The 27,803-nt window shown below is 52.4% G+C and overlaps 1 protein-coding gene across 1 annotated transcript in view; it reads left to right on the top strand.

The window, feature by feature from the left end:
- The window catches only part of PLXNA4 (plexin A4), a 591,498-nt gene that overhangs the window by 502,969 nt on the left and 60,726 nt on the right, over positions 1–27,803 (top strand). The window contains 7 exon segments of the mRNA XM_047695300.1: positions 9,060–9,260; positions 15,783–15,877; positions 16,293–16,319; positions 16,322–16,345; positions 16,348–16,481; positions 20,450–20,601; positions 25,142–25,259. Coding sequence (XP_047551256.1) covers positions 9,060–9,260; positions 15,783–15,877; positions 16,293–16,319; positions 16,322–16,345; positions 16,348–16,481; positions 20,450–20,601; positions 25,142–25,259 — 751 coding nt within the window.

The following is a 27,803-nucleotide window of genomic DNA, read 5'->3' as shown; positions in this document are numbered from 1 at the left end:
TTTCGAGGTAAAAGGCAAGGAGTGGTGAGGTGCTCCCAGGGAGAAGATGTCCTACTGAGGGCAGCACATGAGGCGGAAAGCAGAAAGAAACAAGAGAGAAACAAAGAGAAGGAAGAAGAGGCTGTGGAAGTCTCCAGATGTAAAAGCCCTCTCCCTCTTGGATAAGGTCTGTTAATGGCTAGAAATGGCTGTCTTGATCACAAGCGAAAAAAGAGAGTCCAGACTTAGATGGTCCCTTATGGGGAGGAGGAAAGAGATTACATGTTGGCTTTAAAAAGGAATGTGAAGCTAATTGTGTACCGATCCTGTTCCTCTTTAAGATGAAATGGATCTCAAGCTAGTAGGACAGATATGGGTTTGACAGCAAAAGGCACACCACTGGCATGAAGACCCTGAAAAAATGCTGTCCAGTCCCCTTAACCCTGAGCCTTTATCTTGAGGCATGTGGTCAGGAGAGGAAGGTCCTGCTTCACCCTCCCGCCCTGGACCAGGGACCGAGGGCCCAGGAATAACATCTTACCTCATTCGGGAACCTGCAAGTTACGTGCTGGAGGCAGAAACAAAGAGGTTTTCAGCCTCTCTCCAGCTTTCCAGACTGGTGTGTCTGGCACAGGTTTCATGTGTGGAGAGGGCCAAGGATGAACCAGATGAAAGCAGAAACAATTGAGCCATCTGATGGATTTCAAAGGCCCCTATCATTTAATTACCCTTGAAGGAGGTTTTCAAATTTCTGCTTTTCTCTTTATTGTTTGCTCCTCTTGTCCCAAGTTTCTTTCTTTTAAATACATAAAAGAAGCTTGCATCTGCCGCTCAGAAAGAGGAAAAAAGAGCCAGGAGAGAATAAAACAAAAGCCTACCATGTTTCCCAGGGCACCTTCAGGGATCCCTGTAGGAGGACGATGTCTTGGAGGGCCCATGTTGCCAGCCAGGCACAGCGTCCCACCTACAAAGGTTGCCGGACCCCGCCAAGGTCTGATGTCTGGGCTCCCAGGAATGGAGGCCTAGAGGAACATGGCCCCATGGGAGGCGGCGATGAGCTGACCTACCACGGCCACTCTTAGACACTGCCCATTTCACCTGAGCTGTGTTATGGTGAGCCGGGCAGGCCATTAGAGCGAGAGGCTCCCAGGGAACTTGAATGCCATGCCTCCGTCATCATCACTGAATGGAAGTCACTTTTTGCTCTTCTTTTTTCCTGGATGTTATTTAGTCTAAGAAAGGGAAGCTCTAAGGCTGTGTTTCTGGTCCATGTCTGGAGGCTGCTTTCTTCCCACCGTCAACCCTGGGCCCACTTTTGAGTAGAATACAGAGAAGAATCCAGAGCTGACCACTTCACAATGGTCATGGTTGTGGCATCTTCCTGGGGAATGCACCAAAGAGGAAAGAAGTAATAAATATTTGTGGGCTCTTGACTGGTCCAGCCATTTGGGGTCATGGAAGGAGGCCATTGTGCTTAGAGCTTGAGAAGAAAGCCCCTGGCTGCTACTGGAATTAAGGTGACTATTTTTTTATGTCGTTATTTTGTTCTCTATATTTTTGTTTCTGGGAAGAGAGAGTAGCAGGAATAAGGCATAACCAAAGAAAAGCAGACATTTGAAAGGTGATTTTATAGAAGCCCCCAGACACAAGGGTTCCCTCCTTCTGCCAGGGGAAGAGTTTGGTAGTCAAAGCTTCCCCTACGGGTCACATTTCATCCTTCATTACCCAGTTCCTGAGCTTTTCTCATACGCAGGGCATTGCGAGAGCTTCCAAGGTGCATAAGACATCTGTAGTCTGCATTTAGAGTGGGGTGAAATGGAACCATTGGTCTCCATGATCTCTAAAGTTCTCTAATTGTAAGTGGAAGGAGCTGGAAAGCACCAAGGAGCGGTCCATGCCCAAGAAGTGGTCCTGGAGGATGAGTCCTCAGGTCCAGGCTGTGGTCTCCCTGTCCCATCTACCAGGGGGACTGCTGCTTGGCCTCAGGGTGGGAGGCTCCCCTGGACATCCGGGCCCTGACCCATCCCCATAGGGAAAAGGGGGGAGTCAGGCCCAGAGATTCTTCTGGAAGTCCCCAGGCTTTCCTTGCCTTTCAACATCTGAATGTGGGGACGCAGAGAGTGTCCTTTTGTCAGTCAAGAGGGAGACTGCCAGGGGGCTCTGCCTCGCCCCAGCGCCATCTTGTATCCCCAGGAAGGCTTTCATCCTTGTGTCTTCCTGTTTCAACAATGGCTTTGTTGACTGTCGCCAGCGATGTTGAATTATCTCCCCCCCCCCCCCGAACAAAGAGTGCATTCAGGTGAAGTTATTGGTCTGGAACAGAGCCCTGGTCGATCACTGTTGTAATTATATTAATGACAAGTATTCTAGCATAATTACAATTCTTAGAAATAGAATGCCCAATAAGCATACGTGTTTGTAGTAACTATATTCCAGTTACAAGGAATGATTTTGTTTCCACTAATGATGGCATCGCAATCACAAGGCTGGGTCTTTAGATCAGCTACCAGATCCTGAGTACCAAAGAGAAACGAGAGAGGAAGGTGAAGAAGGCCGAATGTGGGGTGAGTCTTCTGCTCTCGGTCCCAGTTCTCCCAGAGTCAGGAGAGACTCCTTCTTTCCAGTGGAATAGCCTTTCCTGGGGACAGCTGTTAACAGGGCATAATCCCCACCTCTACCAGGCGGGAAGGGACTCTGGTCCCTGAATGGCTTTGGAATCCGCTAGGCTCCATGGCAGGAGCCCCCTTCAGGCCCGCACACATAATATCGGTGATCCACAAGGAAGAAAGGTGAACTTGCGTGGAAAAGAAAAATCCACTGACAAGAATTTATCCTCCATAGATGATTTTACTGTTATCTCTCATCTAAACTGAAAAGCAAAGTCAGCTGCTGAAGCTGTTCCCTGGGCATCAGACCAGATGGGCTTTTGCCAGGAAGGCCCACGGTGCACGGGCTTGGAGAGAAAGCTCCTACAGGCCCGCTCTGCTAGAAGTTCAAACAGCATCTCCTCCAGGGAGCAGGCATAAGATCAGAAGAGGCAAAATGAATTCTACCTGATTTCCAAAACAGTGCTGGAAAAGGTTCTTCCCATATTCCCTCCCACCCCCACTGACCCTAGACATGCATTGTAGACAACATGGGAATCATAATGTCTGCCAGCACCCATGGTCAGTCTTCTCCAAGAACAAAGAGCCAGCAGGGTGGGCAGGGTCCAAGCGCCTGGACTGAGACAGGGCAACCCAAAGGCATTTATCCCACCCCACGGGACTCTGGAGGGAAATCGGGTACAACTACCTTGTCAGTGATTCTGGCAAGAAGAGGCCTTCCTGGGGCCTGACCCAAGGGAACAAAACCACCCTTCGCCATGCCCTTCACCCTCCTTTGAGAAAACAAAGCCAAACGTAGCCAAAGAACTTGCTTCCAACCCGCGAGCCACCCCCCCACTCCAGGTCTCCATTTCCGGACTGCTGTGTCTCCAGACAATTGCACTTTCCATCAATCTCGTCTGCCCCACCCCCCCCACTTTGAGGTTATGGGTATTTCCTTTCTGTATTATTACAGTTGCTCTCTCCATAAACCAGCCCATCATAGATCACACTAATGGCATTATAAACTTGGGGAACAGCAAGAAAATATATGGCGCATTAGATTTTTGTATTGGGCGCCACAGGTCTGAGAAGGTGAGTGTAAATTTAGGAGGGAGAGTTGGTTAGGGCTAGGGCTGGCTTCTTTGGAATTGATGGGAGCTGAGGTGACATTCGTGGCTAGAGCTGTGCCCCGCAAATCATTTATTCCTTCGCTGTCCCCTAGGATGCCGCCCCTGCCCCGCGCTCCCCTAGAGCTTCACAGTTCCCTAGTCTTGCTGTAACAACAGGAGAGTTAGGGCCCTTATCATGTACACACACCAGGGGCTGTAAATCCACAGACCTCCCGCCCCCTTCCCCAGGCAAGCACCAGCCCTAAGGGCAGTGTTTTCTCTCTCAGCTCAGCAGCACGCTTTGTGTCCTTGTTCAGTTATTTAAATACGCATTAAAACCTCTGTATAAAGCCGCCACTGGCATGCTGGACACGGCGGATGCAAAGGCCTCTTTTTGCTTTCATACTTTGGCATGATGTTCCCTGCTCCCTGGAATTAGCAGTGCTCTCTTTACTTCTGCGTGCATTTCAGGGAAAACCAAAAACATGCAGTGGGGCTGGGCAGTTGACCTGGGCCTCCCTGCAGCCAGCGCCTGAAAGCCAGGACGTTCAAGATTTCCTTGCACCGCAAACCACTGCCACTCTCAACCCTGCACTTCTTACGACTGCAGAGTGTCGCCACAGGCAGAACAGGCTCCAAGGGAATCTGGCTCAGAATGTATGCATTTGTGTCCACGTAATCTTGTTAAATGCAGGTGCTTTCCACCTCCGAGAGCTGGCCCTGTCACGTGATAGCTCAGAGAACTCTCTTCCCTTGAAAAAGAGAAGAGTGTTGTGTCTTTGAGGAATTCTGTATGGGGGCCTCGAGCATCATCTGGGGACAAAAGTCAGGAAGATGATCAGGTGAAAATATTTTGTTCATCATTGTGGGAACTGAATGAGGTAATTGGCTGTCCTTGGTTCCTTTGTCATGAACATGGGGGCAGTTAGATGTATTGGGCTGTGAAACAAAATAGCAAACAGGAAGGCACGTGGAAGGTGATGGAGGGGGTAGATTGCTCAGTGGATGGAATCCACGAACCCCTTGTGCTAGAATCATGAGAGTATCACTCACTGCCTAAGACTGTACCAGGTAGCCATGGGCCAGTGACTAAAATATTAAAATACTTCCCTACTGGGAGATAAATGGCCCCTTCCAGAAGGTCCCTTCACCAACCAGCCCCCTCCAGTGTTTCGTGCAGCTGATCCGTGTTTGAATGTCACACCCAGAGCTAGATCAGCTCTAGAGATAGGAAACTGAACTTTAGAAAGTCCTTTACAGAAAGGCTGTATAATGGTGTGTCCCAGGCCATCTATTGGGTTAATAATAGAACTAGTACCATAGAACTCACTGAATCCAAACCAGCCTCTTCATTCTGTGGCCGAGGAGACCCAGAATGTCTGAGGGACTTGCCCAAAGCCACATGGTTGGCCGGCAGAGGTCCCATCTCAGAGCACAGAGCACATGCTACTGTAGGCTATCACCTTCCCGAAGAGGGGACTGTTGTTAGAAGAGCAGTGGACAGACACAGGGCCTCTGTCCCTGTTCCCTTCTGTCTGGGACATTTGGAGCTGTTGAAGATCATCAGGCTCTGAAGCCTAGAAGGGGGAAAAGCTGGACTGTGGGAGCTGATGGGGTATTGGTGGAAAAGCACGCAGAGGCGGGAGTGGGGGAGATGGGTCATTCGGCAGTGATGTGGGAACAGGGAGTAGATGGGGGAACAGGTGCAGCCTGAACTGGGCAGCGGGAGACAAGGAGAAGCAAACATTTGTTGAATGCTTATTCCCTCTGTATCAGATGCTTTATAGGTGGTAGTTCATGGGAACTACCTCTGCACCCCTCCACCACACACACCAAAAGCTCTTTGGAGGAGGAGTTTTTAATCCCCACTTAGAATGAAGCCAAGCAATGATTAGAGCGCTGTGAGGCTCTGAAAGGAGACAGGCTTGCGTTCCGTTTCGAGACTCCCCAGCTAGTTTAGCGAAGGACTCTCAAAGGTGATTGTCTGAGCCCCAGGCCTTGGTGGAGGTGCTTGGAAGTGAGGTCTTGGGACCCAACTCAGAGAGTACAGTGGCTTCTCTGCCACTTCCCACGAACCTCGGCCCTAGAGGTGGTTTTACACCTGGAATCTCGAGGCGAGGCAGGTCAGGATCTGAGAAGCGGGGTGGAAGGAAGGGACAGTGTGGTGGCGACCTGTCCCTTCATGCCTTGCTGCCTAGAGAAAAATTGCCATTTTACATTTCAATTAGGAGGGACACTGGGGTCAACCATCAGTGCCACCAGAGGAAAAGGGGCCAGGCCCCGCCGTGGGCCTCTCCAATTATTATTAATGAACTTACTCTCAGACCTGCCAACCTTTTTATATGCAAACTAGGCCTTTATGGGGCCACTGGCAATCAGGACTCATTAAAGAACGCACGCCAAGCCTCAGTGAGAATCTTACTGGGGAAGAGAGGCTTACGGGTCTGCCCACATCCTAGACTAGGAGCAGCCCAGCCCCAGACAACGTCCCAGTCCTACAGGAGGATGTAGCGGGACCTCCCGGAGATCCTTCCAGACCCACCACTTCCTCGTGAGGGGGTCCTGGTCCTACCAGTAGGAACTTGCCTCTTTCATTAAGGGGAGGAGAGAGAGTGGGTTGGCAGTTACCTTCTTCAGGCTGCCCACACATCTGCTGACGCTGAGCCATGTTTCCACTCCCTGCCTCAATTTCTCCTTTGCAAAGTGGGGTGGATCCGTTAGGTTGGTCCAGAGGACTCCCAGATTCCAGACATCTCCTGAGCATTATTCATGGATGGGAATAACATTTAGCTGTAGGTGGTGGGAGCCAGCCATGCATGACTTCTCTTCCTTCAAATACAACCGTAGACCCAGCTCCATGACAGTGCCGATGTGTATGGAGCAGGAGGGGAGGGCAGGCTTGGGAATGCTTGAGGCAGAGGAGAGCTGCCCCAGGGCCTCAGGAAAAGGAAGAAAGTGCAAGTCAGGACCCTCTGGCTTGAAACTCCCTGCTTTTCGTAGAACTTCTCTCTGATTCTCCAACATCACACGTCCTGCCCGTCGTCTTATTCACTAAATCGTTCTTGTCTCTTCTGGGTCCTGCATTCTCATCTTGCTGGGGCCGGTGCTGGGGGGTGAGGGGGGTGGGAGGTTGCTGAGGTGGGGACACAGGATGGAGCTGTTAAGACCTCTCTGCATGTGGCACCCCGAGGCCACATGCCCAGTTCATTGCTCCCCTCCTTCTCCCCTCCTTCTCCCCTCCTGCTGCTCCTCTGTGTTTTCATTGATTTTTAATTGTGGACGAACATACACATGAAACCTACCATCTTCACCAGTTTTAAACACTGTTCGGTGGCATTAAGCACATTCACATTGTTGCGCAACCATCGCCACTATCCGTCTCCAGAACATTGTCATCTTCCCCAACCGAAACCCTGTCCCCGTTAAACACTGACTCCCCAGAAACCACCATTCTGTCTCTATAAATTTGATTATTCTAGGTGCTTCATATGAGTGGAATCTTGTGATCTGTTGTCCTATTGTGTCCTATTGTATCTGTTGTCCTAGTGTGTCCTATTGGCTTATTTCACTTAGTATAATGTTTTCAAGATTCAGACACACTGTAACGTGTGTGAAGATTTCCTTCCTTTTAAGACAGAATCATATTCCGTTGTCAGTATATATCACGTGTTGCTTATCCATACGTCCGTTGATGGACGCTTGGGTGGCTCCCACCTTTGGCTATGGTGAGTAATGTTGCTATGAACAGGGGTGAACAAGGATCTGTTCTAGTCTCTGCTTTCAGTTCTTTGGGGGACATATCCAGAAGTGAGAGACAGCTGGGTCTGCCAGGCCTCTGCTAGCTGCTTTGCAGAATAAATGTACGGGCACCTGGAAGGAGGAAAGGGTTCCTTGAGTGGGCCTGGGACATCTGCTCCCCTGTAGTAAGGCCCCAGGGTAATCAGGAAGGGCAGAGGTGAGACCACCCCAAATCTCGGAACAAGGACTGGGAAGAGCTGAATTGAGTCCTTGGATCCCATCTGATTGATGGATAAGGAAGTTGAGTCTCCAAGTAGGGGTGTGATGTGCTCAGGGTTCCATAAATTGTCAGAAGCGTGGCGGGCACTAGAATGCGGGTCGTCTCTCCTCCCCACTTTTAACAACAGAAGGGGCTCCTGTTTGCCTTGCAGACCCAGGAGGGACAGCTGCCAGCTACATGAGTGCCTGAGACCCTCCTCGGTCCAGCATTCCCCCACAGCTCCTTCTGCCTTGCTCTGCTGGGCAGGAGGGCTGGGGTTACAGGACAGCAGCCCCTGCCCAGAGCTGCATCCTTAGAAGGCTGTGTGTACCCTGCTTTTGATGGCCAGCCTGCCCAGAAGCCATCTGGTTCAGCATGACCCTAACAGTGCCATAACGGGAGTCATCAGCGGGATGCTGGGACTTGCCTGACATGGCGGGGGGTGGGGGGTTCAGGCCCTGCTTGTGTCTGCAGAAGGTGTCACTCCTGCCCGTGCCCATCAGGCCTGGCATTACTGACTCTTCTCCACCCAGGTCCTCAGAATCCAGCTACATGTCAGCCCCCACCTCTGGACAGAGGGCAGAGCACCCACACTCTGTATTTGACCTCATTTTCCCCCACAGTCCTCCCTGGACATAGCTGATGACCTCAGGGGAAAAGGGCCCAGTCATTTTCTCCATCCCCCAAGGTTCTCTGGGCCCCACTCCAGCCTGAAGGATGTGTGCTCATTCGCTAGCATCCAAGAGGTGCCCCATGTGCGTCTGCTCTGAGGGGCATTTCCTCAGGGTCAGGAGCTGCAGAGTGCAGTCAGAAGCTTCTGGATTTTAAAAGGTCTCTGGAGCTCATTCCCAAACATTCCCAACTGCCAAACTCAGCCATGCATGGAAGACCATCCTGCGCCCTCCTGCTGTGGTCAAGACCCACCTTCCAGAGCTGGGGCTCAGGGCTCACTGCAGAGCTGCTCTGGTGCGTGTCTCGGTCCCAACTCTTGGCAGCCTAGGACTGAAGCACAGGGGTCATCATCCCAAAGTGGGGCATGGGACACCTAGCAGCAGAGTCTGTCTGTGCTAGTGTGGCAGGGGGGCTGGGAGTGTCAGAGTCTGGAGGGTGTCAGAGTGTCAGAGTCTGGAGGACATTAAAATGGAATCCAAAGAGGACAGGGGACAACCTCAGTGAGAAGTGGCCCCCCAGACAGTGACAGTGGGATCTGGGATTTCTCGGACCCGTTCCCTCTCATATAGAGGCCAGGGATGGGCAGCAGTGTCTAGAACCTTCTGTGGGTGTTTCCGAGGGAAGGCGGAGCAGGGCAGACATCTGGGCTGTGTGTGGAGAAGCTCCTGCGCCTTCCTCTTCCCGCTCCCCAGCCAGAGCTGTGCTGTCTCTCCCGGACTGCCCCCAGCTGCTGCAAGTGGATAAGCTCCTGGTGCTGGTGGAGGTGCTCAAGCCCATCACTCTGAAGGCCAAGTACCTCCTGCAGCCACAGTCCGGGCAGCGCGGTACGAATGCATTCTCAACATCCAGGGCACGGAGCAGAGGGTGCCCGCCCTGCGCTTCAATAGCTCCAGCGTGCAGTGCCAGAACATCTCTGTGAGTGCCCCGCCCCGCCCCCTCCAGGCTTGCTGAGCCCCTACCTCTGTGAGTGGCCCCGCCCACCTCCACCCCTTCCTTGTTCCTCTCCAGAGCCAGGTCTGCTCAGCTGGGCAGGGTTTCTTCAAACACCCACAGAACAGTCCAGCCCCCTGTACAACTGCTCCCTCCAACCCTGCTTGCCCCGAGCAGCCTCAGACGCTAGCCCCAGAAGAGTGCTCTGGGCTCTGAGGTCACCAAATGTCGGCAGTGGCTTGGTGACAAGCCCTGGGGCTGCTGAGCACTGTTTGTGGGCAGAGGTATTTATAGGGCATCCTAGGCTCGTGTCCATCCTCCTTCATGAGACATGCTCTGGAGTCCCTGGGCCCCTGTCCTCCCACCAGGGCTGATCAGTGTGCCTCCTTTGACACTGCAAAGGCCCACTGCTGCCTTTAGACCTACACAGAGGCCATCTCCCAGCACAGAGGCTTCGGAGACAGACTAGACACCTGCAAAGGAAGCAGAGGAATAGGAGGGAACTAGCCAGAAGGGTGCTGCTCAAATCAGCATAGACCTGCCCATTGTTTAGAGAACCCACAACATGTCTGTGCCCCCCCAACAATGGGCTAGCAGCCCCCGGCTGTCACCTGACTCCTGGGTATCATGCAGCGTGCCCCACTAAGGTCTCCCAGCTAGCTGAGGGGCCGGGCTGGATTCAGGGATCTCCTCCTATGTCCCTCTGCCTCCCATTCACCCTTCCTGTTGCTGCTGGGGACTCATATATGGTGACTGTATTTGGGGATGTGATGTACGCCCAGGAGAGTACTGGACTAAAGCAGTTCATGGGCGCACCTCACTCTCCCTGCAGGAAAAAGTCTAGGAGTAAATGGAGCTCAGAGAGGCACACATGCTTGCCCACGGTCACTCAGCATTGCAGGGACTGAACTAACAACTGATGGCCCAGCCTCAGGAACCCCAGATGTGTCCCCATAGCTCCCACATGCACATCTTTCCCCTGTCCTGGCAGCCAGGCTGTTTGGCAGATTTCTGCAGCATTCCAGATTAAACCTGCAAGCAAATGGGATATTAAACATCTCCTGTTTCCTCAGTAAATCCTGAGGCCAACCAGACCAGCCCCAAGGGTTTGGCTCAAGTGCTTCTTTCCCAAATGAGTGAGTTTGTGTGGGAAGGAAAAGCCAGAGCCCTGCATGTGAGTCAGTGGAGGGCAGATAGGGGTTTAGGCCACAGAGGAAAGTCTGTTTTGTCAGAGACGCCACCCCAGGGAATCTGGTCCCGGAGGTGTCAGGAGGGAGGATAGAGTTGTGGCCTCTGACGATTGAGCCCCTGTTTCCCGAGAAAATACAAGGCTGGGCCTCGCGGGCCCCGGGCTTCATCAGGCTCAGCTGAATAGATGAGGTTCTCCCCACATTGCCGCCTGAGTTCATCCTATAAACTTCTCGTCAGAACTCAGTGCCTTGGGACCCATTGTCCACAGCACTCCGAGTGAAGCCCGACTCGTGAATGAACCCACTCGGGGTCACATTGTCCTGACTGTGGGGGCAGTGTTGGAGCCTCCTGTAGACAAAGGCACAAAATGGAGCCCTGACAGATGGATGGGTCCCCTTGTCCAGGGTACCCTGTGGGGGTACCTGTGCCAGCATCTGAGGCCCCCCACCCACCAGGGGCTTGTTCACAGGACCTAAGGTCGCTGCTCCCAAAGCAGCTTGGCCTTTTTAATTTCAATACCCTTGTGAGGAAAGTGATGGGCAAGTTTTTTCTGTATCATTTTAAGGTCTTAGAAATGGAGGCAACAAGGGGTGTACCCCACAAAGGGTAGATTCCAGGAAAGGTCACCTCTAGCTCCCAGGACCCCCTGGAATCATGCAGTCCAGAAGGGCTCAGGTCTGACTTTTCCCAGAAGCCTCTCTTTGCAGGGATCCCAGTGGAAATGCTGGTCTGGGCCAGGATGCCACTCGCTGCCCAGGGACTTCCTTAAAACACTTCAAGGTCATAGGCAGGGCCAAGCCTCCTTTCCCATAGTTACTGGAGGACAACATAGTATCAGGGCAGGAAGAGATCCTGAGAGAGTGTCTGTACTTGATTCTGTGACAGAGGGGATCTCTGCAGCCCAGAGAGGGCATGTGACCAGCCCCAGGTCACAGAGCAAGGAAGCAGCCAACTCAGAACTTGAATCCAGCTTCATAACATACACTACACCCCCACCCCTATCAAAGGTTGGGCAAGAAATAGCAACTGAGCTCTTTATACCCAGCCTGAGTGCCATCCCTGGGAACAAGGCCTGATGTGCCTCAGAGAGGACTGTGGGAGGAGTCCTGTTGTTTCACTTCCTCTGTTCTTGAGCTTTCTGGAATTGGTCAGTGGGATGGGGGAATCTAATAGAAACCCTGGGTTTGTGATAGTAGAAGAAGGTGGGTGACAAAGAGGTCTCAGAGGAGAGCAGAGAAGGAAAAGAGGCCTCAGAAAACTCGTGGGTGTGACCCCGGGCTGGGTGGACAGACAGGTCACCTCCAGACCACATTTCAGGGACAGGCTCAGGGCCATCGCCCTAGCCCTGGGGGAGGGGCCGTGGAAGGAAAACAGGGCAGCTCACAGGCAGCAGTCAGAGGGAGGAGCAACTGTGGGGCTTCTTGGCCTCCTTTAGACCCAGCCTCCAGGGAAATGACAAGTGCTACTAATAATAGTGCCCAGGACCCGCCCCCCCAGTCACTGGCAATCAGGAGAGCACGTCAGGCCGCAGGGGGCAGCCAGCTCTAGGCCCGCTCCCACCAGCCCACAGTAGCCTCCCATCTTCTCCTGGTGTCCCAATTTACCTCCTGCAAAACAAGGATGAAGAGACCAGTGGGGAGGTTACTTGACCCCACCTCCACCCCTCTGCTTTCCTGGAACACGGCTGGCAGTGGGTCTGCTAAGCCCTCCAGAGTCCTGGAGAGGGCACGAAGCATACACATGTTTCTTTTTTCCATTGTTCAGATCTCTCCTCCCGAATGGTAGCATTTTTCAACACAGATATCTCAGAGCTCAGAATAGGGAACAGTTCGAGGAAAGAACATCCTGAATTATATAGGTCTTGTCTTTGCTTTCCAAGGTAGAGGTTCACGCTTTCCCAAGATAATGAGCAACGTCACCCCCGAGCTGGGCTGTGGCGTGCCAGACCTTGATTGAGACACTTAACCTCCTGGCCCCGGAGAGCCTGAGACACTCTCTCCTCAGCTCTGGGTTTTGTGCACATTAACTGCCCGCTGATTACAGAGAGCTCTGTCAATGCTAAGTGCAGCAGAGGTGGGAGTCCTGGGGGATGGGAGCCAGTGGTCCAGGCTCCCCAGCTGTCGGCCGGCCCCCTCCCCCTGCAGAACGCATGTCCTGGGGAGAGAGCCTCCAGGAATGAGAGTGACCTCCCTAGAGACGGTGGGGGTGGTGGGGAGAACCCAGGGTTAATGACTTCTATAATATTTCATAGTCAGGATCCCTAGAATGGGCGATAAAATGATAAAGCCATGCCCGGCATATTCTGAGCCTTGATGTCTTTGATTTTCCATTTTCCTTAAAAAGTGAAGGCATGTAAACACACACATGCACTCCAGAACACATAAGCATTCTCGTATGCACACGTCTCCATATGTACGAGGGTCTGGTGTGTAAACACTCCATAAGTGTCTGCTATTATTACTTCACATAAACATAAACACAGGAAACACAAACATATTTTTGGACAGCATCCCCAAATGTATACGCATAGACATAAAACACAGTAATATTGGAGCACTCAGGACTATGTGACAGGGGCTGTGCTCGGAGCAATGACGGTTACCTCCCACCCTCCAAAGAGTCCCGTTACGTATGCACTGTTTCTAATCCCACCTGACATATGGGGAAACTAAGACTTACATCATCAGCTCAGATGCCCTGAGGGGGTCCCTGCAGAATCTCTTTGTGGCCATGCGTGTGTGCACATGCCTGTGCACACATGTCTGAACACACAGAGCATACAGATTTGTGCTCTTAGCTCTTCTCAGGCCAGCTGCGTGTGAACTCATTTGTGTACCCAGACACACGAATGCACACATATGCAGAATTTCTTGCCTTGCTCCTGGGGGATTTCAGGGCCTTCCTGAAAGAGGCCTGTAGGATGTATTGGTTTTTGGCTGATGGACGCTGGTCACCACCTGCTGCTTCCACAGACCTGACCACATCCCAGCCTGAGAAGCAGGAGCCAGGCATGGGTCCTGACGTACCCCCTACCCACACCCCACTCCAGCATCCCTCCTAGAGTAGAGGCCAGAAGAGCCTGCAGCCAGCCTTTCCTGCACCTGCCCTGGGGCTTTGAAGGAGGGAGATGGGAAGGTAGATGGGAAGGAGAGGAAGTGGAACTTGGCTAGAAGAGGGCATGGGAGGGAAATCTGGAAAGGTGTTCTCTCCCTCTCCCCTTCTCTACCTCTTCTCCCCCACCCATCTCTTACTCCTGCACACCCCCTTGTGCACACCCATTCTGCAGGGAGTAGGGATTCTCTAGCTTTGTGCAACACCAGAGTCACTAGAGTGGTTTGTTTGAAATGCATCCCCATCTCCCAGTCCAGCAGGTCTAGGGGGAGGCCCTGGGATCTGCATGGAGGCCCCCTAAATGATTCTCACGGACGGGACCCACCACACCCCTCTGAGGACCACCAGTCCAGAGAGGACGAGGTTTTGCGAGAAAGCTCAGGACGCCTTAGAGCTACCTAGTCTGACCCAGAAGCAAGAACAAAATCTCTGGGGAGCTGATTACTGCTCTACGTGGCTAAAGGTTTATGACTCACCAGCTGAGTTAAGCGTTCATCAAAGGCCCCACTGCTGTTTCTGTAGGGCTGGGAGCTTTGCTTATTCTATGGCTTGAGCCCAGACCTTGGTCCTGGCCCAGGTGTCATGGGTCACAGAGAGAGTCTTTGAGAGGGTGCATGGTACAGTGCGAACCACCACCACAGTGGGGGAAACCCTGAACGTGGCTCCCTGGTCTAGGCACGTGTCTCCAGGGAGTTAAAGAAAGATCTGGTAGGTTTGGGTAGATGAAGAAGGCTGGATGTGATTACACTGATGTTGTGTATAAGGACAGCCTCATGGCATCGTCCCGTTGAAGCACGTGCTGTAACTCAGGAATTAGGGCAATTTCCCTGGGGATTCCAAGCATCCCCTCTAGAAACCTCTATGAATAGGATCCAGGGGGAGAGGCAGTGGGACAGGCCCCGAGAACCTCCCCCAGGCTGTGCAATCCTGGGGTGCTGTAGCTGCCCTTCATCTTAGTGAGGCACTAGCAGTGGGCCAGCCCTGAGGAGGAGACGGTCTGTTGCCTCCATAATATCCCTCACACCCCCCCCAACGCCCAGCCCCTCCAAAGTTCAACTAAGTTAAGAGTCTTTGGCTCTGCAAACACCACTTCAAACCAGGTCTCCTGGACTGAACCCCTCTAGCAAATTGTGAGCCCTCAGCCCCTCCTTGACGGAAACCTGTCTCCTTCCCATTCTTCCATCCACCCCTGTGGAGGGCAGAATCTGGTGGAATAATGAGAAAATCACCAGGTCGGATTGGAAATGCTGCCATGGGCATGTTGAGAGCTCCTGACACCTACCCTCCTTCTCTGGAGGTTGAGAAGTGTCTGCTATCAGAGGGCAGACATTGGTGGGCTGGCCCCTCCCCCTCAACCCTCTCTCCCCTCTGCCCACCTCCCCCTGCCCCCCCCAACTCAGTCCCAAGGCAGAGACCCAGCCAGGTGGGGCACTGACTCTGAGGAGAGCAGGGCAAGGAAGCAGGGCCCAGCTGGGACCCTGTGCAGGCGTAGAGGCAGCTCCTCCATGGGCAGCCACAGAGCTGGGGGCTGGCCTCTTCCAGCCAGCCAGCGCCTTTGGAGTCTCAACCCAGATTCCCCAGGTTGGCACCCAGGGCGTCCACGGGATTTCCCTTCTCACCTGTAAGCCCCACCCAGCTCCCCTCTCTCCTCCCCTCCATCAGCGCAGCCCCTGAGTGCAGCCCTTCGTTTCTAGTGCCTGTACCCATGGCCGGGATTGGGGTGGATCCGCCCTCTCCAGGTCTTTGATAAAGCACCCACCCCCTGTGAACTTAACCTAGAAATTAAAGTTCCCCAAATGAATCAAGGGCCTGGTGGGGGCCTAATGGCGGGGCCCCCCTGGACAATGAGGAGGACACTGGGAAATCCCAGCTGGTGGGAGCCAGCCTCAGTGGACAGGGAACAAGTAGCTTGCTCTCATCTGCTTAGGGAATCCACTTTCCCACCGGGTATCCCATCCAGACCTGCCCCTCCCCTGCCTTAGGATCCCGCGCCCACCCCCCCCACCCCCCCCCCCCCCCCCCCACCCCCGGCACTCCACAAGCCACACCACCCTACATGTGCGCCCGCGCATGCGCTCGACACACACACAGTTCAGCAGGTCCTTACCCCGGAGCGCCCCTGGGGGCCCTGGCTGAAGAGCTGGCTCTCCCTAGAAATCTCTGTGACCCAAGCTTGTTTTCGTTCCTACCCCCAACTGGCGGCAGTATTCCTATGAAGGTATGGAGATCAACAACCTGCGGTGGAGCTGACGGTCGTGTGGAAGGGCACTTCAACATTGACAACCCAGCTCAGAACAGAGGTGAGTGACGAAGGGGGCCCCGGCAGGGAGGCAGGGCGCGCGGAAGGAGCGGCTCTGCGTTCGAGGGCACCTGCGATTCCATCCCTCCCTCTGGCTCTGAACCTGCCCTCCTCGCCTCTCCCCTGCTCCCAGACCTCCCAGGTCTGGACCCACCGTGGGCAGTGGCTCTGGGAGGGGCCGAGCAAGCAGGACCCGCGGAAAGAGCACTGCTGATTCTGGAGGGAGCCTCACTTCCCAGTCCAGTTTCGAGGTCATGCCCCAAAGTTCTTCTGTGGTCTTCTCTGGGTCACAATGGCTGAAGGAACCAGGCTGTTTGTGGCTCACCCTCTGAGGCGGGGATAGCACTCCCGACCACGGTACCAGCCCCTTCGGCTCCTGCTCTCACCCCAAAGTACCTCTTGCCCTTCGCCCGCAGTTCACCTGTATAAGTGTGGAGCCATGCGGAGAGCTGCGGGCTGTGCCTCCAGGCGGACCGGACTTCCAGTGCGGCTGGTGCCAGAGCCAGGGCCAGTGTACCCTGCGGCAGCACTGCCCCGTGCACGAGAGCCAGTGGCTGGAGCTGTCGGGCGCCAACAGCAGGTGCACCAACCCGCGCATCACAGAGGTAAGCCAGGGTTCCTCTGCAGCTCTGGGTGGCCAAGCCAGGCCCTGCCATGGCCCTGGGGCCCTGCCAGCCAGGCATCGCCATGGTGACAGCCACACAGAGATAAACAGGGCTGGCTGGCAACATCCTTGTTTTCCAACCCAGCTTCCCAGAAGCTGTGGGCTTGGTCCTGTGGTTGCTTCACTTATCAAGGAAGGTGGAAACAGAGGGGCTCAATGTCCTGTTTGAGTCTCTATGTGAGCTGTGTCAGACATGACTCTAAGTCCTGGCCACGGTGCCTTTGTCTCGAAGAGTCTGGGGAACGAGGCGGACAACCTCACCAAGCAGTCAGTCATGAGCAGAGGCTGTGTGGAGCCTTTAGGGCGCAAAGCCCGCCCTCCAGAGGTGGACCTGGTGGAATGGTGAGACCCCCAGACTCATTCAAGGCAAGACCTAAGTGGGTAGATGGCAGAAATGGATTTACAGCGCTGGTCAGGAGGGCCCAGGGGACACAAGCCATGGAGAAAAGACCAGGGAGGAGCAGGGCAGAGCTAAACATGCAGAGAACAGGGCTGGGATCCCCGTTCTGCCAGCTAGTTGCTGGGTTCCCAGGGCTAATTCATCACTACCGTCATGGCTTCGGCTTTGTTCTCTGTGCAGTGGGTCTAAAGTTCATTTCACAGGGGAATTACAAGGACCGGATAAGAGAATCATGCAGAATGCTGGCTCCATGCCCAGCTCCTGGCGATCTCACAACCTCCTCGTCCATCTTCGACATTGTTTTTTTTTTTTAAGATTTTATTTATTATTTGACAGAGAGAAATCCACAAGTAGGCAGAGAGGCAGGCAGAGAGAGAGGAGGAAGCAGGCTCCCTGCCGAGCAGAAAGCCCGATGTGGGGCTCGAACCCAGGACCTGGGATCATGACCTGAGCCGAAGGCAGCGGCTTAACCCACTGAGCCACCAGGGCCCTATCTTCGACATTGTTAAAGCCGTTTGCGTCCACGTGTAGGCCAAGAGGATTGCTGTCCTCGGTTTATTTAGGTCACCTGGTGTCTTCACCTCCCCACTCACCACTTTCAGCAGAGCGACCCCTCAGGCACCCCAACCATGCTCCCCAGGTAAAACAAGAGGTGTGCAGGTCTCCACAAGAGGGACCCTCTGTGTCCACAATGCTGATTTTAATAACAAAGCAGAGAGGAACAGAGACAAAAAGAGGGAAGGGAGGCTCAGTCTCTTCTCCATACACAGTAAGGAGAGAGGGTGTGTGGCTTTGGGCAAAGTTCACAAACACACACCTATCCTGTCCTCTAACGGGGCAGCTACAAGAAGAGGCAAATATGGGTGTGGGACTTCAGTCTGCAGAATATTTTCCCATCCCTATTTCGTCTGTCCGCACGGGGCAGCCCTGCCGTAAGGTTCTAGGGCTGTCACCATGCCGTACCACAGACCGAGTGGTTTCAGTGACAGGAATTCCCCATTCTCAGTTCCCGGAGGCCGGGAGTTGAGACCCAGGTGTGGGCAGGGCCAGCCCTTCCAGAGGGCTGTGCAGAGGAACTGATCTGGCCTCTATCTTGGCCAAGCAGCACAACATCTTCTACCCTGAGTCCCTTCTCTCATCTTTCCCCGTGTCTCTGTCCAAATTCCCTCTTATATGAGGATGCCAGTCCCTTGGATCAGGACCCCCCGTAATGACCTATGTAACTAGATGATCTCTGTAAAGTCCCTTTCTCCACATAAGGCATGTTGGAAGTACTGAGCATTAGGGCTCCCGCATAGGGATTGGGGAGGATGGATTTCAAGCTAGAATGCCCGCCAAACCCCGGGTGAGCAACTCCTTTCCCCATACAGCGGGCCATGCCCAGAGATGCTAATGTCCTTTCCCCAAAGCCTAAATCAAAGGAGCTCTGACTCCCAGGTCTCTGGATTGCCTGGCTAGAGCTCTCCTTCACCACAGGGGCAAGGCACCCATAGATTCTACGCCCTCAGCCCTCTGCTCACAGATTATGCACACATAGCAGGGATGTGTCCACGCAGGCAGGGAGCTTGATCTATTGGAGCACACAGCCTCCTTCAGCAAGGCCGCCCCTTGTCCATGGCCCTCTGTATGTGCCCCCTACTCCAGCCCCTTCACCCTCACCACCCTGGTTTTCCAGACATGGGGAGTTCCCTCAGCCTCCTGCCTGGAAGGAATCTCAACAGTAATTCTCAAATTGGGGCAAAAGACATGCATTGAACCTCCAGAAGTATCTGGGAAAGGAGGGCCTTGGGTGGCCCAGTCCCCCTCCTTCCCAGCCACCCCACCCGCAGAGCCTTAACATGAGCCATCCCCAGGGGCTGCCACGCGTGACTGGTAATGGTGTGTCGCCGAAAACAGTGGGACTTGCTGCTTCTTGGCCTGACACTGAGAAAATCACAGGGAGGAGATGGCAAATAAACAAATCTCCCTGTGACACAGTCTATTTACTGGCACACTGGCATTGCTCTCCAGGGAGCCTGGGGAACCAAGACTGAGCCTGAGATAAAACTTCTTTTTCAGAACAACAATCCAGGGCTAGAATCTCACACACTTGCTGTTGCTGGGCCGGTGGGGCTTTGGGGACTGGCTGGGCAGGCATTTGGGAAGGACATGCGCTCTTCCTCCCAGTCCTCCCTCCATCTGCCCACCTCCCTCACATAGAAATGGGCCATGTGTCCAAGGGACCTGTCTCTCCACTGCACGGGAACACACCTGTGAAAACCCTCACACTCATGTGCACACTCGCCCACAAACATGCATGGGTGAGAAGGAGGAGTGTCTTAACTTGTAGTGAACAGCCTTCCCCAGCAAAGCTGTCCTCCAGCCTGGCTTCTTTTACTCCCCCCTCCCACCCTTCTCTGGGGTGCACCCCCCAACACCCAACTGTGACCTTTGGGGGTGAAGCGGGCAGGAAATATTAGGAGGTGGGCTGTCCAGGCTCCTTCAGTTGGGATCCCATGGACATTGGCCAAGATCCAGGCACTGGGGTTGAGAGACACCAGGAATGGGAAACATGCCCTTCTCTGGTCTTCTGAATGCCAGGAGAGGCTGGCGTAGAATGTTGTCTGCCACTAAAGTCACTGCCACGGGATGTCCTAATTAGATCATGGGAAATGGATGTAGCACCTGGCTCAAAGCAGGCCCCTCAGTTGTTGATTCCCAGCATCGCTATCATGGGTTTTTAACACCAACAGTGACATCTGAGGAAGAAAAGCCAGTCATTTGGGCCAGTATGTGAAGGTAAAGTCTAAATTAAACCCATCTCTGGTAGAAACCAAGCCAGGTAGCGCCGGCAAAGGGGCTGCAGCAAATGCTCTTCTACATCCGGGAAGAGGCAGGGTAGTTGTGATTTTCAACCCAACGACAACTCGAGAAATCAATATGGTGCCGTCACTGAAAAGTCCATGGGAAGTAAAACACCATTCCTGCTCTCAGAGACTCCAGATCTGCTGGATGAGGAATCAGACACAAATCATTATTACCAGGGAAAGAAGAGTGAAATTTCAGTGGAGAGAGAGAACTTGGTTATGGAGAAGGGACATTTGAGAAGGATCTTGCAACCTGGGTGGATTGCCATAGCGTGGAGGGCTGTGGGTACTAAGAGGACTTTTTTCATTTCCCTCCAGAATGGAACAAGACAAGCAAATGCCAAAAGGCTTTATTCCTTGATTTTCTATGAATCACCTGGTAACTGGTATGGATCACTTTCCCTCCCTCTCATGTCGTCCACATAATAGGAAGGGTGATGAGAGGATCTGAACACTGTTCCTAATGCCACACGCAGACACGGACTGCTCTGCCTGAAACTCTTACCACTGACGGTCCCAGACCTGGGTGCCCTTGCGGATGTGGGCCCAACTCGGGGAATGTTGCGGAGGTGGGGAAAAGCCAGAAGCCTCTCCTTGCCCATCAGCAAGTGAGGAATGGCTCTCTCTTGGTACCTGTTCCAAGTCACTGCTTCCTCCTTCCAGATAATTCCAGTGACAGGTCCCCGGGAAGGGGGCACCAAGGTCACCATCCGAGGGGAGAACCTGGGCCTGGAATTCCGGGACATCGCTTCCCATGTCAAGGTGGCTGGTGTGGACTGCAGCCCCTTGGTGGATGGCTACATCCCTGCAGAACAGTAAGTGGAGGTCCCAGTGAGGACACAGGGAGGTGCTGCTGTCTGGTATTGACTCGCCTTCCCTGGCCAACCACTGACTGCCAATGGCAAACCGTGTTAGAGACCGTTGGCATATGGTGGGAGTAGAATCCCCTTAACATTATAGTGTCCCCGGTGGCCCTTGAACTAGCTAGCTGCCATATCGGCAACTACAGAAAGGAGAAGGGGACAGGAGGCCTGAGGGGCAGAGAAAAGTAATGCTACCTCCTTGGGGTGTGGCTATGGGGAGTGAGGAGACAAAGCAAAATTAAAATCTGCAAGGGAAGTGTGAGTTCAGTTCCCTATCCCCTGCTGTCTCTAAGTCCCCACTCCTGTCCTCCAATTACGGAAGAAGCTAAGACTGTGCTACTTGCTGCGGAGATTGAAAAGGAAACCCCATGCCCACTCAGGCCTGGAAGCATTTGGGTGGTTTTTCTCCAATGCAAAGGCTGCCGGAGCATAGAGTGGGTCATCCCATGAGCGACCTTCACCTCCCGGCCCACCTGTTAGAGGAGGTGTGGAAGTCACGTATCATTGCCTTGTAAATAAGTAAACACAGATTTTCCAGCCCAGCAAACACACCATGAAATGTTTACCAGCACAACAGAATCTATATTCCATACCATCTCTGCTGCCCCTCCCAGCATGACACCTTGCCTCTTGTTCCCTGTGCGAGTAAGTTACTGACACTTCTTAGGTCTCCCTTAAGTATGTTAGTGTAGCTTACCTGTCCTGGGTCTTGCCCTGATTTAATGATTCTGGAACCATTGATACCACTATCTGATTTCCATCCACAGCTTCCTAAAGCACTCGTAGTAGAGCCTGTGACTGAAGGATCTACTTTTTTTTTTTTAAGAATTTATTTATTTGAAAGAGAGAGCGAGAGCATGCGGACACACAAGCACAAGCCGGCAAACTGGGGGGAGAGGCAAAGGGAGAGGGAGAAGCAGGCTCCCTGCTGAGCAAGGAGCCTGATGTGGGACTTGATTCCAGGACCCTGAGATCATGACCTGAGCTGAAGGCAGACGTCTAACCCACTGAGCCACCCAGGTGCCCCTGAAGGATCTATTCTTGATAGAATTCACCTCTTGGGGCGCCTGGGTGGCTCAGTGAGTTAAGCCTCTGCCTTTAGCTCAGGTCATGATCCCAGGGTCCTGGGATCGAGACCCGTATTAGGCTCTCTTCTCAGCAGGGAGCCTGTTTCCCTGTCCCCCTCTGCCTGCATCTCTGCCTACTTGGGATCTCTCTTTGTCAAATAAATAAATAAAATTGTTTAAAAAAGAAAAAAAAGGAATTCACCTCCCTGGTCCCTCATGGCTTATTTGCCCAAACATTTTTCCGTGGCTCCTTCGACTTTTGGGAGTCCTTCCTAGAACAAAACCCAAGCCAGCTGCTATTAGGCCGTTGTGATTTGGGGAACTTTAAAATGCCCTACTCTGGGCCTGCATAGCCAAATAGAAAATATATGATTATAAAGTCACATGATTGAACTATCACAGTACTAGTTAGATCACTGAAAGGAAATAGAACACCCAGAAAGGAATCCCGATACATAAAATTTAGTGTGTGATAAGGGTGACGTTTCAAATCAGCTCGGAAAGGAATGATTGGTCAGTAAGCAGTGGGGGTTCGCTCTCTGGAAAAAAAACAAAACAACAACAAAAACCAGTATCAGACCCTCATTTCACATTATACACCAAAATAAATTGCAGACCGATTAAGGAGTTAAGTGAAAAGAATAAATGTAAGGAATGATTAAGAAGAAAACGCAGGTGAGAATTTATCTGATTTCAAGTAAGGGAATTGTATCTGTTCTAAGTATAACAGCAAAAGAAAAAAGTGATAAAGAAGAAGATTAGGGGATCTGAGTATCTAAAACTTAACATTTATACATCAAAAATCATTGTAAACAAAGGAAAATATGAGTGATGAACTCTCGTTATACCCTATGACAGTTAATACATGCTTTTTCTTAACATACAGAGGTTCCATAGATAAAAAGGCAAATATCACGGAATGAGCAAAGAGTATGAATGAGCGTGAGTGTGCAACTCACAAGACAAAGAACCAAAAGTCATATAAAAAAGTTAAATAGTATTAGTAATCAATGAAATGAAAATCAGAACAATGGGGAACAATTTTAAAAAGTTAATGCCCAGTGCAGAGGAGAAGCGTGAGAAATAGCACATCATACACTCAGACTCAGAGGGTCACGCTTTGTGGAAGGCAGTTTGGAAATGTGGACCGAAAATCTTTAGCCTAGTTGTCATATTTCTAGAACTTTGTTTAAATAACCAGAATGCACAAATATTTTTTTGCAAGAATACTTATTTTGGCCTTATTTGTAATCATGGAAATGCAGAAGCAATTGGTGTATTTTAAAATAGGGAATTAATCAATTCTTCAATTATTGTGCATGCACGGGACAGTAAATTATGTAGCAGTTAAATCTGATGTTGCAGAAGAATCGTGGCCAGGTACATGCTCAAAGTATATTAGTGAGAACATCATTCACCAAACAGAAGAGAGTTTCTAGTGAATTCTGTAAAAGAAAAACAAGACTGAAAACATGAACACCAAAATGTTGACAGTGGATATTTCTGGGTGTTCAAATGGGGTGGGAGAAGGTGTCTGTATAGCAAGTGTTTTTATGCACTTTCTCTTTTTTCTTTATACTGAACATGCACTAATTATGCTATGGACAGAAAGGCATATATTTTTACTGGACTCTCACCCAGAAATTCTCTAAGAGAGACACAGAACCTAGAAGCCATCAAGTAAAAGAAGGAGCCGCTGAGCCACAGGCACTTTTAAACTTCAGTGCGGCAAAAGGCATTATAAACAAAGTTGAAATACAGATGACAAGAGGGGGAAAAATAATTGGGATACTTACTGGAAACAAAAGTTAACACTCCTCATTCAGCAGCTCCTACAAAAAGACGATTCATTAGCAATATAAAGAGACAGCTTCAAAGCAGTCAAAGGAAAGGCTATCTAAGATTTTTTTTTTTTTTTTTACAACCACACACACATACTTGCAAATATCTGCAAAGTCCCTAGCAATCAGGGTAATAAAAATGACAGGAAAAGAAAATCTTCTTTCCCTTTTATATCGGAAAAACTTTCAAGGGATTGATAATATCTAGTGTCGGCAAAAGAGTGAAATAATCTTGCTCGATTGCTTTTGACAGAAGTACAAATCAGTAAGGACCCTGTGGGACCATTATCTTCCACCACCTATCAAGTGTCACTTACGTAAACAATGACCCCACCAGCTCCCCACTCAGAGCCGTATTCTAATAGATGTGCAATGCTTGAGGATATGTGTGTAAGTTGGTTCATTTTGGAGGGTTATTTGAAGTAGGAGAAAAATCGGGGGAAGTTAGATATCCAGCAGTGGGAGGCTGAATAAATACACAATTGTGTAGCCGAGGCATGGAGCGCTGTGACACTGTCAGAAAGGACCCAGGAGCTGTGGCCACGTGGGGCGAGTCTGCGCTAGGCTGTGCAGTAAAATGACCAGGTTTGGGACAGTTAAGTTTCACTTTTATGTTAAGTCATATATATGTTTATATAAGTATATATGTTCTGTGCCTCGGCTTCTTCATTTGTAATATGGAGATTATATATATATATTATGTATATTACATATGTTTGTGTAGATCTGGAGAATGATCTACAGGCATGTGTGTGTGTGTGTGTGTGTGTGTGTGTGTGTGTATACACATATATATCAAAGTTTGAAAAGAGAGTAAGAGTGAGGAAAGGGACACTTATTTTTACTGTCACACTTCTGTACTGTCTTGTTTTCAAGGGGTATGAACAACTTTTAAAATTAAAAGCATGAATGCTTTTGAAAAGCATTCTGTACTGTCTTGTTTTCAAGGGGTATGAACAACTTTTAAAATTAAAAGCATGAATGCTTTTGAAAAGGAATAGCTCTTGTCCACCCCTTCCCCGCCCCTCAAGCAGGAGTGTCTCCTCCCAACCAAGAACCTGGCCGGACTGGGGACAAAAACACTCAAAGGAGGCAGTCCCGTGCAGTAGAAACCAAGTGCCCCTGGATGAGGGTCTGCAAACCTCAAGTCTGCTCCAGGGTCCTTGTCTGACATGCTGTGGACCCTTGGGAAGGTCACTGCCTCTCTGAGCCCTTACAGCCGGGTTCCCTAAGCTGTTTGGCTGAAACGTTCCCTGCTTTCTGATTCACAACTGAGGGGACAATTCCTGAATGAGGAACTGAGTGTCTGGGGTCAGAACACAGGGACCCTCCCCTAGGCTCCGCACTTGACAGTGGAGGCAGTCTCCCCATGGAGACCCCTGTACGTTGCATTTCCTCATTTCCCCAGGACCAAAGAGGAGCCTTGCAGGGAAGAATCGGGGTGTCTTTCCCCTCCGCCTCCCCCGCCCATCCCTGAGACCCTACTGCAGAGAAGGGCCGGGGGAGGTGTGGGGCCCTGGGGTCACACCTGGGAGTCCTGTGACCCTGCTGTGAGCATGGACACCTGTCCTCTCTTCCCTGCAGGATCGTGTGTGAGATGGGGGAGGCCAAGCCCAGCCAGCACGCAGGCTTTGTGGAGATCTGTGTGGCCGTGTGTCGCCCCGAGTTCATGGCCCGGTCCTCACAACTCTATTACTTCATGGTGAGTCCCGACCATCCAGACCTGCCCTGGCGCAGGCCAGAGATCACATGACCATGGTTACGGGCCCCGCTAGACCTCTGTGGACAGACCCCGAGCAGCTCGTGGGAGTCCGTTCTGCAGCATGAGAGCACAGCCCCGGAAATCCGAAAGGTCAGATTCAAATCCAAACTGTGCTGTGCCAGGCCCCGATCCAGGGAAGCCACCCTGGCTGTCGCTGTCGGGCCCAGCATCCCCCTCAGGCTGAGTGGCAGTGTGTCTGCGCCGGGAGGGGAGCCCTGACTCTGCCACTTACTCACTGGGCGAACGTGGGGACATTGCGTAACCTCCCAGTGTCTTCATTTCTAAAACGGGGGTGCAGAGCTGTGCATCTACCCCACAGTACTGTGGTGACAATTACATAAAGCAGCCCTTCTCTCATCTCCCGCATGGTTTCTATGCCCACGTGGCTACTGTACCCTGCCCTTTCCGGGTACACTGGCACCCCATCATTTCTATCCCGTCATCCACGTTCAGCCCACCTTCCCCATGCCCCACATCCCATGACCTCCTTAACCCCACCCCCATCCCACACCACCCCTGCACCCCCACTCCGCCTTCCTCTGACCACACCGCTACCTCTCACTGCACACCCTTCCCTTCCCTTCCCTTCCCTTCCCTTCCCTTCCCATGGCCTGTCTGTAGACCTCACCCTGATCCCCACATTCCCTCCAGCTGGGACCCTCATGAGGCAGCCCCTGGTGAGGGGTTGTGGGGGGCAGAGGCACTGGGGACCGCTCGATCTCGCGATGTTGGGCATGCGGGAGGCATGTGCATCTCACACTGTGTGCCCCTCACACTGCCTCGTTTTCCAAACTGTCCGTCCAGTTCACTTCGGGGGCTAATGACAGCTGTGATGGGATCGTTTCCTCAGGGTCCCCTGCTGTTTTTGGAAACTGGGAGCCTGAAGTGATGGACTTTATGCCTGGGCATCAAATGCTCCAGAGCACATCATAGGGAGCCATGAGGTGAAGCTCCCTTCGGCCACCTGCCATCCTCTCCTGCCCTCCTCCTCTTCTACTGTCCTCCCCCTACTCCTCCTTTCTCCCTTCACCTGATAACTATTTACCACCTTGCACCCCCCACCCAGTAGATTATTCCATAAACATTTGCTTCATTGGTTGAATCTTATAATTTGGTGGCCCTGGCTTGTGGGTATCCAGGGGTGACTCAGACCCTGACTGTGGTGGGGATCCTGCTCCAGAGGAATGTGCGGAATGTGCATCAGAGGCCTCCTCCCGCCAACACCCTGCTCCCTCTGCTCCCTCCCCTACTCTTGAAAAGGTCCCCTCATTCTACACACAGTTGGGCACGCTGCGCGCAGCAGCCCCTATAGAAGGACACGTGTGTGTGATGGGCATGTGGGGCTCCCCATCTCTTCAGGATTCGCACCCCACCTTCTTCTCAAAGGATCTGAGAAAGTTTCCCCATGAAACCCAGCACACCTGCACACAGTGAGCGATACAGCAATAGAGAGAGAGAGGCTGTGTATACTGAGTAGGATGTAGCTGGTCTATACAGAGATCGTCGATCCAGCCGAGTCGAGATCCTGAGGGGGAAGGAGACGGAGACAAAGGCAGAGACGGGGCTCCCCAAGTGTGGGAGGTGTGGGGGGCATGCCAAACTTGGGCATGACATCCAGCTCTGGAGCTACCTGGCCACCCTAGGAGCAGGGAGGAGGTCCCCTGCATGGCCGAAGCGAGCACTGGGCTTCCTCTCCAGTCAACCCCTGCCCCCCCAGCAGTTTGCATCCTGGCTATCACTCACTGGGCAGTGACAAATGGACAGTACCAGGGATGGCTGAAGCTTCCTTTGGGAATTAGCCGTTCTCTGCCATGTCTCCCCTCCGTGACTCACTCCAAGGCCACTGATCCCTGGCTATCTGGCCGTCACCTCCCTCACCCGCCCCGGCTGTCCTGCTCCCACAAACAGGAGTCCCCCTCACTTGCCTACTTCTGTCAGGGGCTTGTCCTGGGCCACAGTTCTGATGGACTGTGGCTCAGTTTCCCTTAGTTCCAGATTTCAGCCACCCCATCACCACAACGGCCTGGAGTCTCACTTTGCCCATTCTCCTGGCTGCTGCAGTGACCTCCTTAAATCCCTGAATGTAGAGGTCTGAACCCATTCTAGTCCATCTGGCCCTGCAGAATATGGTTTCCATCTGGTTAGCCCCCACGGCAAGGAGAACCCAGGGCGCCGCTGCCTCCAGCTGCCGTCCAGGCTCCTTGGTCTGGTCCGCCCTGTCTATCCAGTCCTGTTTCCCAGGCTTTGCATGGCCGGACTCCTCTCCCTTCTCCATCTCCTTCCCCACATTGCCCCAAGCCGGACCCTCCTCGTTAGTCCAAGCCCTGCTCACGAGCCCCTCCACGCCTTCTCTGCACACACAGCCCACAGCCCCCACTGGTTCCGTGGTTCACTGGGGATGCCATGCCGTCTGCCTGCCCACGTGGCCCTGGGTGTTGCGTCTGGGACCCCCGGCTCCTCTGTTCAGACCAGTAAGTCTTTGGA

This window comes from Lutra lutra, chromosome 11 (genome assembly GCF_902655055.1).
Source record: "Lutra lutra chromosome 11, mLutLut1.2, whole genome shotgun sequence".
In the NCBI taxonomy this organism is placed as follows: Eukaryota; Metazoa; Chordata; class Mammalia; order Carnivora; family Mustelidae; genus Lutra; species Lutra lutra.
This window is presented reverse-complemented; position numbering and strand designations above follow the sequence as displayed.